This window comes from Bacillus rossius, chromosome 7 (genome assembly GCF_032445375.1).
Source record: "Bacillus rossius redtenbacheri isolate Brsri chromosome 7, Brsri_v3, whole genome shotgun sequence".
Classification (NCBI taxonomy): Eukaryota; Metazoa; Arthropoda; class Insecta; order Phasmatodea; family Bacillidae; genus Bacillus; species Bacillus rossius.
The window spans coordinates 36992406-37007635 of NC_086335.1; the positions used below are offsets into that span (position 1 = coordinate 36992406).

General features: G+C 36.1%; 1 protein-coding gene across 2 annotated transcripts in view; it reads left to right on the forward strand.

Moving 5' to 3' along the window:
• Positions 1-15230, forward strand: part of LOC134533830 (corticotropin-releasing factor-binding protein) — a 138980-nt gene that overhangs the window by 83329 nt on the left and 40421 nt on the right. For both annotated transcript variants that reach the window (XM_063371512.1, XM_063371513.1), the window contains exon 2: positions 4862-4940. In XM_063371512.1, coding sequence (XP_063227582.1) covers positions 4862-4940 — 79 coding nt within the window. The remainder of the gene's footprint in view (positions 1-4861; positions 4941-15230) is intronic.

Below are 15230 nucleotides of genomic sequence, written 5' to 3' on the forward strand. Positions count from 1 at the left end.
ATGCATATCAGTGAAAATGGACAAACTGGAAACAGTATTCTTGTGTTTTTAATTGTGCCCGACGTACATTTACAGACTATTAACAAGAGGGTCTGGTACAGTTATGATAAGCTGTGTTTTAAAAAATAAATAATTTATTTAACCGAGTACCTAAAAATTACTGTTGCAGGTGTATATGTGTTCTTGTGGGTCAATCTTTAAAACATGTAAACTGCATCCTGTTAACTGTCCTGACTACAACCGTATATATATAAATATATATACATACATAAAGTTTTCCTACGACTACAATTTGCAGTTTTTTATGTTATCCACTTAAGAACCCTGTCCAGTAATCGTTTCACTCAGTTTCTGTGCCAATTATCACGTTTACAGTTAATACTTTTAACCTGTCAAATTTTACTGATACTAAAATGATGTAATTCTAATGTCTTTATTCTGTTTATTCTTACTGGGTTGTGAGAATAGTAAACTTTCTGGGTGCCCAAATAAAATTTATTATTATCATCACTACATGCAAAGGTTCGTCTAACCAACACGGGAATATATATAATACTAGCTGTACCCTGCCACGCTTCGCTGTGGCACATTGTGATTGAATAGTTGAGAAATGAGAAACAAAACAAATAATACATTTCATATAAGTTTAATTTTGCAATACTTATGGATATACAATATTTTTTTGTTTTTCCACTGTATGCGTAGATATAAAGACTATCTGGTTTTCCGACTCGGGAACACGCAACATAAAGTTGTCCATGTGAAAAGCAATCCGCATCTAAATCTAAACCACACAATTCTAAAGATTGACCTTTAGCTTTATTGATAGTGATTGCAAATGCCAATCAAATTGGGAATTGCAATCTTTCAAATTGAAATTATGTATCGGTCGGGATCATGGGTATTCGAGGAATGAGGACATCTTCACCTTTGAAAGCCCCGTTAAAATCGTTGCTTCCACTACGTTATTCATTAATTTCTTAACTGAAAGTCATGTGCCTTTGCAGAGTTTTGGCTGATTAATATTCCGCAAGAGGATAATTGGCACACCTATTTTCAATTTAAGTATGTGTGGTGGTATCCCGGGCAGATCAAGTGAGTTTAAAAATTACGTTGGATAATTAACTACTTCATCTGCTTCCACAACGGTGTCTATCGACTTATATGTAATTTCATCACTTTGAATACTGGATTGAATAACATTATTAAGTTGATAGACATCTTTATTCTTTGCGGCAAGGATAGCTTTTTCACTGAGCCAATCGTGATTTCTATGATTTTTTTTGAATGTCAGGAAATACTTTTTCGATCAGTTCTTCTTTCGATGTTACTAAATTACAAAAATGATCGGGAAATTATATTCGTCTAGACGTCTCTTCGACTGGCAGCTGTCCGTTTCCAATTTCCAGTAACTGTCGTGAGAATACCTCAGCTGATGGATCATTCTGCATAGAGTATTCGCAGTCAACTGCAATGATTGATGCAATTGTTATTGGCGATAGAACATATTAATTAAATTAAAAATTTAAAAAAAAGGTATAGGGTCTAAGGAGCTCAAAAAATGAATAGCCTAGAACCATCTACATGAATTCCACATCAAGTGGTGATAGACCCATACAAAACATAACCTCTACTTACGATTTGGATAACGGCGCAGCTCAATCGAGACACGATCACACTAAAGTACCTCATTCATATTGTATAATTAGTCCCATACCGGTAGCTACGCTTAGTCATTTTATAATTATTGCACCTCACAATATAAGCATTCTCATTGTATAAAGCTATTTCCTGCTCGCTTTACTTGACTTAGTTTTTTTCCATTGCTAAGAGAAATCCTTTGGCATGGAGAAACGTTTCCATAACAGAAAATGCATGTTTTTTTGTTTTTATTGGTGAGAAAACACATTAATAAAATGGCAAAGTTATTTTTTCGCGGTCGCGGGTATGTTGCTGACGTGAAAATTAGATAAAAACCATCCTTGATGCGGGTTGTATATAATGGTAAAATTTCAGCTCGATCGGTGCAGAACCTTTTGAGTTTTTGAAGCGTACACAAACCAACATAACATTTTTATATATATATATAGATTATATAACCTTTACATAATAGGCGGACCACCTGTATGCATAACCAGTATATGTAAACATATAAAGGAGGTGTACGTAAATCGGCGCCAAACGTGAAAGCAGTCATAAATAAATTGGCTACCTAAGTGGGGCTATTATATACCCACTACAACACCATCTTGGTTTTAACGTATTTTACGTCATAACAAGGTTCTAAAAATTATATTTTCAAGACTTTTCTTTGTTATCATAGTTTTATGGAAATTCTAAAGATAATAATGTCTTGCTGCTACAAATAGTTTACCGTGTGAAGTCATTGGTTTTTAGTATTTAATTATTTTTGGAATAAATAAATTATTAATTGATTCTGGCAATTTCAAATTTTTTTATAATATTTGTAATTCTCTTTAAGGAATAATCTTTCTTTAACGAAGGTATATTTTCAATACTGAATGATAAAAAAATGTTATGGCATAAAACTGTTGAAACAAATACTATGGTAACTTTCGGTTTCTACCTCTCCATTAATGGTAAACTATTAAACATCAATTCGTTCCACAGCAAGTGAGTTTTTTGCTGGTCTGTTTGAAAAAATGTTTTTGAATGGTTTCGATCCTTTTTAATAACTGCTAATAATCCTTTGTCAAACAAAATTTGTTTCTTACAACAATATTTGTTACGCCTAGAAGAATGTCGCATATATCTGGAAATATTTTATATCTACCACACCTAAGGTGATATCAATTTTACCACATAATACAACTTAGACATATTTGAAAGTTTAATGAGTATAAAGTATTATACTACTACCACACTATTTAATCACACTAAATGGAAATTAAATGAATAAAGTTATCTAAATAATATTTACTTTCAATTTCATTTGCATGCAATCGAAGGGAACGCTACATGCGTTTTAAATTTTATTTTCTGGCATGTATTTTAAAGACCATATCTGTAACTCAGTAAAAAACGAGCCTAAGTTACAATATTGAGAAATTTCCGGGCGAGAAAATAGAACTGTTCTTTAAATTAATTCATTTGTTTTCTATCAATCTCCGTATGTAAATATCTGGCAAGAAGGATCTTATTAATAATTTATTATAAATAAGGGACTTTTCTGAATAGCAACAGATACTTAACATTGCAACTGGACTTGTGATTTTATGGTTCATTCAACTAAACTTTGGGCTTAGGCGCTTAAACTATACCTAAATTCTTTAGAAATTTTTTATGGTTAGTTACGATGTTATTGTTCTATAAAAAAACATTTCAGACCTTCAATGATGTCGCTGTTTATGAATTTTCTTGGTGACACCCTCACGGATGTTGCGTATTTCTGTGGTGACCTCATCTAATATGGCCACCTTGAAAAAAAAATTTTTTTATTATCTTTGTCGCTATCCAACAAATTTTTGTTTTGTTTTTAATTGCTGAAAAGTATCTGTTTAAAACATAAACAAATATCCTTAGCAAATTATTCGAAAAAAAATGGTTGTTATTTGTATGTACAATTTTTAAAAGGGTTGGCAAAAAGTTCAGATATGTTGTTACCAGTGCATTTCAAATAAAATATTTATAGATTTATGACGCATAATTATATACAATTTATAAACACTATCTGTATAATATACATTTATTTAAAAAAAGTATATGGGTCAAAATTGTAGTGATGTTTAACACTAGTCTAACAAACGTTTGTTCTATGAAACATTAGTTTCAGGGCAGTGTGATAAGATTTACTCTAGTTTAGAACGGAAAATTTGAAAAAAAAAAGACATTGTTTTAAAAGGTGGGCTATTTGAAACTCACGCGACGAAGTGAGACGGCGCAGTGGTGAAGGCACTGCACTCGCAGTCCAGGATCTCGGTATGGCATCTTGATTTCGTATTTCCGGGAAAATGCTGGGACGGCTCCTTAGAATGGGTCACGGCCGATTTATTAGCTGCTGTGCTCGACCGTCTCAGAACTGTGACTCGGCGCATTGAATGGCTTAGAACGGATTTCATATTATGCCCACTAAGGTAGCTATACAATTTTTTGACCTTAAAAAACTATTTTTAATCTATTTCACCAGTAACATGGTCTTGTAAAAATTTGCTTTGGACCAAGGCTTAAGATAATATCAATACGGTTTTGAAATAAATTCAAATAATTTCGATGCTAAGGAAGTTTTTTAAATTTATTTTTGACGTAACAACGTCTAATAAATCTATGAACGCTGGCTGCACGCACGAAAAAGTGTCCCGTTACGCACATTGTCCCGTTACACACATTGTTCCGTTACGCTGTGTCCCGTTACGCTCATTGTACGCTTGCGCCGCATCTATCTCTCTTCCACTCGACTGTTTATAAAGTGAAGTGAAAAGTTAATGTGGTTTATATTGCTTATTAGAACAACAATTTCGGCAATAAAGGTTAATTATTATTGCATTTTAAAAATCTGATTACTAGTATAACTTCAAGTATTTATTCTTTTATTATTACAATAAAAACATTTCAATTTTTATCATAAAGTATGCAACCATTTCATCCATGTTTTGTTATGACGTTGTCACGTTAAACTATCGTCCGTAACCGACTTTACAGACAACCAATTTTTTTAAATTTCGACCCCTTATTTCGTTTAATCATTAAATAACTTTTTTATGGCATAAAAACAGATGAAACCTATCTCACGTCCCTGAAGACTGGGATTGTTCGGTGGCAGGTAAATTGTCCGGACAACGCCACATATTGGTTGGACAGGGTTGGAGGGCAGGATGCGAGTGGGTGCGACCTGTGGTTCCAGATGCTGCTGCCCGAGGCTGTGGAGCTGAGCGCTGATAGGCCCGCCGAGCGCTTCAGGACCCCCTACCACATCATCAAAGGTGAGGCGTTGTCGACATCGCTCCATCTCAGCCAGTGCTACCAGACGCACCCCGAATTACCACGTCTGTACCCGGCACCCGAGAAGATACGCTCTGGTACAAAAATGTACCCGAACTCAGGAAAAAAAAAAGCAAAAAAAAAAAAAATTGAACATTTTTCGCTTGGAATGGAAAACAAAATTTTGGTGGAAAACAGTCTTTGCCCTGGCCGTAACGCACTGACATTAAATAACCCTGCCCTTTTCGAAAACAGCCTTTGGCTACGCTATATTCCTAAGTATCTCTGGAAAAACACAATATCAAGTTGTTCCATCTAGTATCTATTAATTGAAAACAATCTCGGCTACACTATTAAAGCACAACACATACTGAAGTTACCGTGTTTATATTACAGGTAATATATACAATAATTTTACACCAACCTTTAACCTGAAATTGTTTTTTCATATGTGGCTAGAAGAGTAGTATTTAACGTTTACGTACTCTCCCCCCTCAAAAAAAAAATCCTACGACGCATTTTAAATCCTACATACAGACCTTAGAAGTATATCCAACATTGTATTTAAACTAGATACATTTTTATATTGTTACGCTATTATGAGATTGAACAGAAGACGGCAATATTTTGTTTTCATACCTTTTTTTGTGTGTATGTACCTGAATGACACCCTATTTGAGAACTTCTTAAACAGGAAAGTACCCGAATGTACAGTGTGTATTATGGCTGGCATCACTGACGTCACCTTACGGTGGCGGTCCAATCACAGGAGATGTGGGATCTGCAGGACTGAGATTCGCGCCAACCTGGGACGTGGACGCTATACTGAACTAGGCTGAAAAGCACACCGATTCCTCTTTTTGAACACAATGGTTATGCAAGTGCATAGTCAAGCTTTACCCCATAACCACGTAAGCACGTGATAAGCTGGAACTTTAAACAGTAAGTGGCAAACAAAACATCCCCATAATACCATAAAAATTAAAACGAAAAATAGCAGTATTAAGAGGTAGCAAAAATTTTACTCTAAGCCACACTGACTTGTGAAGCAGATTAATATTTTTGTGAAAAATGAATTCTTTTACATATATATATATATTTTATTTATTGCATTAAAAATCTGGTGAAACCATGATTATTATAATGTTTTTCAATAAGTAAGAAATGCGTTAAATTAACTTTTAAAGGTAAATTTCGAACTCCACGCTAAACTTGGTGGTATTTCCTACCACCCATTATTAACTCCTGCCTTCCCATTTCCCCCCACCCCCCCAAAAATAATAATAAGCTGTGTCCGCAACTATTATCTTTCGACTAAACTTAAAAGATAAGCGCTGCTAAGTGTGATGCAGAAGAAAAATATTTTGTACATGAGGAATGCTCTATCTGCATTATTATTTGTTTATTACTATATGTTTGTAGACCGGTTATAGTATTTTATTACTATAACTATTTTCTAAATAATAATTTTTAATACAATTTGTTGTAATGCAAATATGTGTATTTTAAATTACATTACGATTCACAACAGTAAAACAATGATAATACAATATTTGAAGGTAATAATGGCATCATTATATATTATGTATGTAATAATTAAATAGTTTTTAGGCCACACGAATCAACAAACATGCAGCTCTCCCTACTGACACTTTCTGAGGTGCAATGATTTTGTTTGAAAACACTATGCTGGATATACGCCATTGCTAATTTACACCGTATGTCACAGAGAAAACTTGAAGAACGGACAAACAAAAGGCGAATGAACACACACACACACACAGGAAATCAAGCCAACAAGAGCCGATGTCAAATGTTAAATGCTTGGAAAGCATAGAGAAATCCACGGGAATGTCAGAATAATTTCACAGCACAGACAGACTCAGTTGGCTGAAAATTACGAGACAGTGCGGCAAGAAACGTAAACAATGACAAACAACAACCTCTGACAACAAAACGACAAAAAAAGAGGAACACACGGTGATTCAAACCAGATAAACTGGACAATACAATAACAGTACTGGCGTGTATGTACATGCCAACCCAAAAATGAAATTAAACAAATGTCCTGACAACACAACGACTAAAACACAGATGAACAAAGTAGGCCTCTTAAGACACAAAAATTGTGATGTTCCGGAATCTGAGGTCTGTTTCAGTCATCAGGAACACGCAGGCTGATAGCGGAAACGGGAAAAATCGGGATATATGTTTGTTTTACACCCTCCTCAGACACGACCAATGACAGGCTAGCTCTCACCTGATTGGCCGAGCCGATTTGGTTTTACTCCTGAAATATGCTCATGTTTTATAATACACAATCCATACATTTTTTTAAAGAGCTATGGAAGGTGCTATACTTACTGAACACCAAGGTAAATTGTGCCCTCTATATCACCCATTCAAGCCGTGAACAATAACGTAAATAAGGCGTGCGAACGGGTAGTCGCTAAATGCGATCAGTTAGTTAATTCAATAAATAAACATATGTTAAAACGATAAGAAAAACACGCAATTTAAATTTTCATGTGGAAGGATTATCATATTTAGGAGAAACAGTTTTAAATAAATATGGAACAGATTCAAAGAAATAAAATACGGATAACGTACCAAAATAATTGTTATGTAACGTATTTAAAAATACTAAGTTTTGATTTAATAAACCTCAAAGTTTAATAAAAAAATCAAATTTGTATTTTCATAACAGTTCTAATATATATATATGTAATTATAAATATATAGCTGTGATGAGGATGTGTATATTTTTAGTGTTCTGTAATTGAAACTTGAAACAAACGTGACATCTACGGAATAACAAAGAAACACGACAACTCTTCAGTTCTCACAACACTACAGATAGCATGATTTGATTGGGTATTGCGTTGCAAGCATGTCAGGAATCGGATACCACAGTGACGAAGTTTATTGCTCCATCTGTCTCTGATCCTCGGTTATCCGCGGATTCTGCGGCCACGCATTCTATTGAGGGATCAACCACAAGGAGAAAAAAAAGTGCCTGCAAAAATATATCCTACGCCATTAGACGGATAAAAGGATTTATACCCTTCCCCACGTTGTAAAAACGGAAGTGGTTCTTACGTAGACGACTCATACAAGTAGTCAGGGGCCTCTATATAAAAGCGGATTCTGAAACCAGAGCAGTGATATATATTTTTTAACGAGCAAAATCCTTCATATTAGTCTTTAACCATGATATTTGAACTTTACCCGAACGAAATATGATATTGTGAGTAAACATTCACTCCATAATCTCAAAACAAAGAAAATTATATTGAATTTTCCACTAAGTTTAAAAAAAGACAGAAAATAATTGAATTGATATCATAGAATCGGTCATTATTGTAGATTTTTTTTTTGGGGGGGGGGGCGTACTTTAACAAAATGAAAAAGAAATACAGTGCAAACATTTTGCATAATTAGCTGGCAAAGTTGAATTAAAAAAAAAAACCTTTTTGTGCAGCATGGTTAGAAGAACAAAATGAAATAAATAACTGAAAACTTTTGGTTTTAAAGGCAATGCCGCTGACTACTGCGGGGTATGGTTTAAAATTCTTTCAGAAAAAAATCTCTAGCCTGCAAGCCAAACTCCACTGCCAGAAAAAAAATGCTTACAGATAATAATATCAGTGGAACTGACAGAACCCAAACAGAAACTGTCTGCCCCTGTTACCAGATTCGAGTGTCTAGTTCAAGGAACTTCTAGTTCAGGCCTGGAAACCTTGAACAAACCTAGTCTGGTTTGCTTTTCTAGCCCTAGCAAATTTACAGCAAGTTTTCATGATCTCTTGCGTACTCCTGTGAGACAAGTGCAAGCAAGGAAAATAACAGCAAGGAAACAAAAAAAGCTAAATTACTTACTCCCCCAGAATTTATTGTTGAAGCAAAGTGTAAAAAGTTTGGTAAGGAAAGAAATGAGATTGTGAAGCAAAGTGAATGAAGCATGTCGAAAGTAACATAAATCGAAGAAAATTGGCACTAAGAGAGAGACTGACAGGTGTTGTGATTATGACTGTCATCTCAGCAGTTCTGAATCCGTAGATGAAGAAACTAGCTTAAAAAGAAGAAAAAACGATGATTTTGGATGCACAATAGAAATATCGAGGGAGAATATGGAAACTATTTAAGGAAGTGACGTGTAACTAAACAAAATCTTGTCAGTATTTCCGTATGTCGAAATATAAATTCCCCGAATTACTATTCGTCATTGAACCAGTGATAACCAAACGAATAATAGCATTCAGGGAAGCGATAACAGCGTTAAGTTCATTGAAAATAGCCTACCGGGTCTTCTCTTTATAGTTATCATCGCTATATTAAGCATATTGTAAATCACAGAGGGCCTAATTTTCCCTCATCAGCTCTATTAACTCATCGTAATTTATATTTAATTATCAAGGCAAAACACTATCTTCAATTTAATACAACTTTGTACGTATAACATAGGGAACTGAAACTTGAATTGAATCTCACCAAACCTTACGTCTTCCCACTGTCAATACCGGTTCCGATACGTCTCAGCCTGTCCATAAAAACATACGTTTGCAATAATATTATATACAATAGAAACGGATGATGTGCGTATGACCATTGATTTACAGCAAATAATATTTTACGTGAATAGAACTGAACTGGTATGGAACAGAAGATACGTTGAGGATCAATCTTAACCCACCTTCATGCATCTTTGGACTTTTTTTCTTTTATAGGCCTACTGTGAAAGTGAATCTTGGTTAGTTTAGGCTTGTAACATAAATAAATAAAATATTTACAAAAATTATTTCATTTTGTTTCCCAGAGAGGGTAGGTTTCTTCACGTCTAAGTGTATGTGACTAAAGCCGGGTTTATAAACTACGCATAAAACGCAACGACGTAACAACGCAACACGCAACCAACGAAAGAAAATCACAGTAGTTTATAAAGCGCGAAAGTTGTAAGATGTCACCACCCCATGACATGAAATTGTGAAACAGTTAAAAAAACGAATTTCTTCTTCGGGCTACGTTTGTTGGATCACGTTTATCACGAAAGTATACCAAAATTGTCAATAATTTGATTTGAAAATGTTATTTTCTTTCACTGAGCGAAAGTTACACGAAAAAAATTATCATTTTGATAGCAAAAAAGCACCTCTCTGTGATTAGATTTGCAATTTCACATCACCGCGAACTTAAACGAAATAGATACCTGGGAGGCCGGTGCCAGCCCAGTCAGTCTGAAAAATTTACATCATGAAACGACAACTCATTTCCTTCCCCAAGAGGAGTGAGCCTAACAGTTACATCCCTGACTTGTTAGCACTAACATAATCGTTATCCTGATAGGCAGGAGCCCATCCAGTGAGCTCCGAGCTCACTCTAACGCCTCATTAAAAACCCTCGTCTACTCCTGCTACTTCACAGAAGGTTTCGGCATAGCTGACCCCAAATGTCGCAACCAGGGTACAAACTACCTGAGCGGACCCCACACCGCAGAGCCACCCAGGAACCTCAGCAGAAGGCAGCGCCGGGCGAGTGTTAGGGCTCACACCGCACACCTGCATGTGCGCCGCCAGGACAACCTAACGAATTTTTACTATAGTTGCAACTATAAAAAAATTAACTATAACAAAATAAGTTGTAACAGAACAGTGACAGTATTATTTTTGGTCCTGACGAGATCAGTTTTACAAGATTAAAATTTCAAAAAATAAACGACGAAGGAAATACATAAAATAAAATAAAATGTTGGAGGCATAGATGATAATTTTTTTTGGAAGATATTTATGAAGAACTATATAATTAAAGTTGCAAAATTACTCAGCTAACGTAGAAGTTATAATAAACTACCACGAGGCAATCAGTCAGGCCAAATAATTAATTTACAAATTTTTGCGTAACTTTATTACAAATAGCTGAGAACGTTACGAACATATCCGACGCTTAAATTAGCAGCCAAAATCTTATCTGCAATGATTATGAAAGTATTTAAATGAAACACGAACCAACGGCGAAGATAGGGAACAACTGGACATGGCGGGCGGGGCTTCAGCTCTCGACAGGATCACTCCAAGGGTTGCGGCGGGACTTCCGGAGCTCCGGCTGACGTACATCCGTTTCCGTAAGGGAGTTACGTATTCGCCGCGGGAGACGGTAGCCTTGTGAATCTGCCGGACAGGCGGTGGATTTGGAGGGAAAGGGGAGGAAAGTGTGGGAGGGGATTTAGGAAGTTGAAGCAGCACTTCTGGAGATAGCAGCAGTCCGGAGAGAGGGTTGACAAGGGAAGGGTGTGGCAGGGCAGTGGGCAGAGGGAGGCCACGCCCTCTCTCACTTCTTCCAACCCCTCTGGCGACACTTTGTCACGTCCAGATACTTGCCGGACGGAAATAAATATGGAAATTCAATTTGTCCGCTTGTCCGGGGTCCCCTCAGCAACAAGGCAAGAAGGAGTTCCCGACTCCCCACCGGAGAAGAGTTTTATTCCATTTTATTGTGATTTCCTAGCGGCGAGATGACACGGTGAACAGCGATGAAACCAACATGATACCAAAATGCATTTCAATAAACTGCATAAAACCGAAATGCAACATAAAACTCAAAGCCATATAATTGCATTACCTAATTTCACCTGTTAAAATAAAAAAAATTATATTCGTAAACCATTAGTTCAGAAATTTATGAATATAAAAAATGTTTTATGTACATAAAAGTTACTCGATTTTTAGTTGTAAGGTTTTTCTAACTGTAATGTAAAAGTGCGATAAAAAAATATTTTAGTTAAAAAAGAAATTAACTCTAAGCTAATGAATACAGTCAATATCTGAGCAAGTATGCGAGTTTGCAAGTGAGGAAGTAGTGAGGAAAAATTGAAGAAGTATAAGTACGCAAGAGCACTAGAATGCAAGTGCGTAAGTATGCAAATGCGCAAGTATGCAAACGTGCTATAATACAAACATGCCATCAAGCCTTGCTGCGGTCATCTTGAGTTTTTATGACAAGTTTTTCAGTAGCTAAATTTTGATGCATAACTTCGTTTTCGAAAAATACATAAATGACTTTCACACTGTAGGATCGTAATTTTAACAAACATTTCTACAAAACATGTAAAACGTTCTACAGTTATCCGGATCTGTACTCTATCCCCCTCTCATCCATCAAACGCTCCCCTAGAGAATGATGAATTTTTTGTTTTCCGTTACGCGCTGATGAGTCTTTTCCTCGACTTGCCCTGCACAGTACTTTTACAAAAAAATCATTTGGAAACCAGTTACCAAGAAATACTACAATAAATATATTGTAATTTTGTACAACACATGGCAATGGTTACTTTAGCGTATATGAAATACTTTTTCGAGATAATACTGAGTACTTTTTTTTACGAAAATTGGCAGATAATTTAATATTTTAATTGATGTATAGTAAATATATATATTTTAAACCGTATAAAATACAATTGAATATACAAACGTGGGACTTTTTTTATCATCCTTATTAATGTGCGCAGTTAATACTGGGAATCTATTCAGAAAACGGTTTACAAAAAACTTTTATTAAATGGAGGTTCAGTGACAACATAAAACACAAATTCCCAGGTAATAATCAGAACCTAGTATTACTGCAAAGACCATTTTGTTGTGATAAAGTTTTTTTGTAAATGTACAAATATACAAATATATGTAATTTTTTCATAAATATTTCTGTTTAGTTTACAGAAAAAAAATAGTACAGTGTTCCGGTTGTACAAGATTTTCATTAAAAAAAAAATCACCGTAGATACACGTGTGTGAGTTGAGCCGGGAGTTGGGTGAGATAGGGGTCTCCTCTGAAGGAAAGGGGCGAGAACGCAATCAGTGTTGGAGGAGGAACGCAGATGGACCGCAGCCTCCCGTGGTAAGACCGTCTTCGCAAAGTGGGTCGCGCCTCGCGTCTTGGCCGGTAATAGTCTCTCTCGTCTGACGTCACGACTCCGGCCCCACCTGCGCACTCCTACCTTCTCTCCCCTCCCTCCACCTGTTGCCCACCCAACCACTTCCAGTCTGCCTCGCCGGTCGGGATCCCAGGCGCGGTATTCCAGGACGGGGACGCACCACAACGCCGAAATACCACAATGCCGAATTACCACAACGCCGAAATGCCAAATTGACCACAAACGCCGACAGTTAGAAAACTGCTGTGTACCACAACGCCGAATCACCACAACGCCGAAATACACTAACGCCGAAAAATGTCATTGCAGGACTGCCACAAAGGTTAGGTTAGGTTAGACTCGGTTAGGTTAGGTTAGGTTAGGTTAGGTTAGGTTAGGTTAGGTTAGGCTAGGTTAGGCTAGGCTAGGATAGGCTAGGTTAAGTTAGGTTAGGTTATATTACGCTAGGTTAGGTTAGGTAAGGTTAGATTTGATTGTGGTATTTCGGCGTTAAGGTACATTTAAGAAACACACACAAATTCATTCAGTTGTTACTTCGGCGTTGTGGTACACAGCAGTTTTATAGCTGTCGGAGTTGTGGTCAATTTTGACATTCGGCGTTATGGTATTTCGGCGTTGTGGTAACGACCCCTCTAGGACGTTCGGGCAAGGCAGCGAATAAGCATACAACAACCGCAACATAACTCGCGGGCGGTGCTCCAGAGTGTTTCTGAAACAGAATCCCAGCCAGGGAAAATATCGGCAGCTGTTTTAATAAACGGTGCCCCTCGCGAGGCTAGAAACTCTGGTTTCAACGCATTCTAGTGGACTTTTCGTTTCAATGGCTACAAATTTTACAGAAAAAAATTCCTAGAGATAGCAACACCATCGAAAAAAAAAAATAACAGAACCGCCTTTCTACTTTTCTCAAGTGCTCTTAAAGTTGCGATTTTTTTTCTTGTTATGCATGTTAAAGTGTACAAATTGTAGTCCAGGATAGTTTTGCTACCATAAAGTTTAATTGGGCAGTACGTTCCCCGGTGATCGTAAAGATGGCTGTATAAGTGGTAACGGCGTGTCCGCCATCTGGACGAAATAAAAGAAAAAAGTGAGCTCGACGCATACTGTGAGTTTGGGAAACAGAACGGCAATGGATAGGACACAAAAATCAGTGTCCTAAAAACAAGGGACCGGCCGTGTCCTATCGTGCTGTAGGAATACGTTTAGGATGCAGTTGTAGCATATTTAACACCTAAACCCTTATTTTTTAGTCTTGGAATAGTGGCCTACTTATTGCAGTCGTTACCATGGTGCGACTTAAAATAAAAAGTTGTACCTACTTGTTTGTTTCATTCTATGACACGAAAAAACAAAAGCAAAATTGATAATGCATACATCTATATAATATAGACAGGAAAATTTTCGTGATAAGCTCGTTCACCTTCATTGTGCTTCAGTTATTGGACCGTAGAGTACCTGATGGACTCTGACCCAATATAAAAACCATCAACAAAATACGTATTGAATCACAAGCAACCCAGTTAAAAGGTATCACGAGTCAGTGGCCAATAAGCAGCTGATATTTGCACGAGTGCATAGAAGATCGTGGAGTCAATCTCAGGAGGAATTTAAAAAAAAGCAAAATTTTCCAGTTCCCAGTTATGTAAGAATTTTATGGACATGGTAACTGCAGTAATTTTGCACAAGTTACTTTTGTCTCATACATTAATCATAGAGAAAAAAAAAATCTCGGTCGAGTACGTGTATATAATAAATTGAAGAAAAAAAGATGTAGAAATAGGGAAGATTTTAAAAACATCGTGGAAAATCACTAATAATTCCCATGATATGTACTGCCAAAAACTTTAGTTAAGATATTTTTTATAATATAATTAAGTTGTCTTAAGGATTGGGTAAAATATTGGTTTTGAAACAAAAAAATCATAACTATTTTACAATGAACAATAGAAAACCAGCTCTAAGTACTGTTTAAATCTTTTGTCTGAAACAATTTTTGGTACCACACATTTTGTTAAAATAATTTTTGCCACTTTTTGTTCTAGCGTACACAAATATGAACTTTGAAATCTACCTGAGCCTGGAGGCCAAACCGAAAGGAAGTTTTTTCATATGTATAAGGCTTAACTTCCCACGTTTATGCTTAAAACTGAGAAGGCGTCTTTCAGGTAAAATTTCTTAGGATAAATAACTGAATATGATCAGATTATGCATCTGATGAAATGCAACAAGAAAATGTAATTACAAAATTAGGTATTTTCCAAATTTCACTATGCAAAATAAATTTTTTAAATATTTCTTTTTAAATAATATCTCATTACATTAAAAAAAGTTGTGTCTAAAATTTTTGTGCTCTTTGGGTGTATCTGGA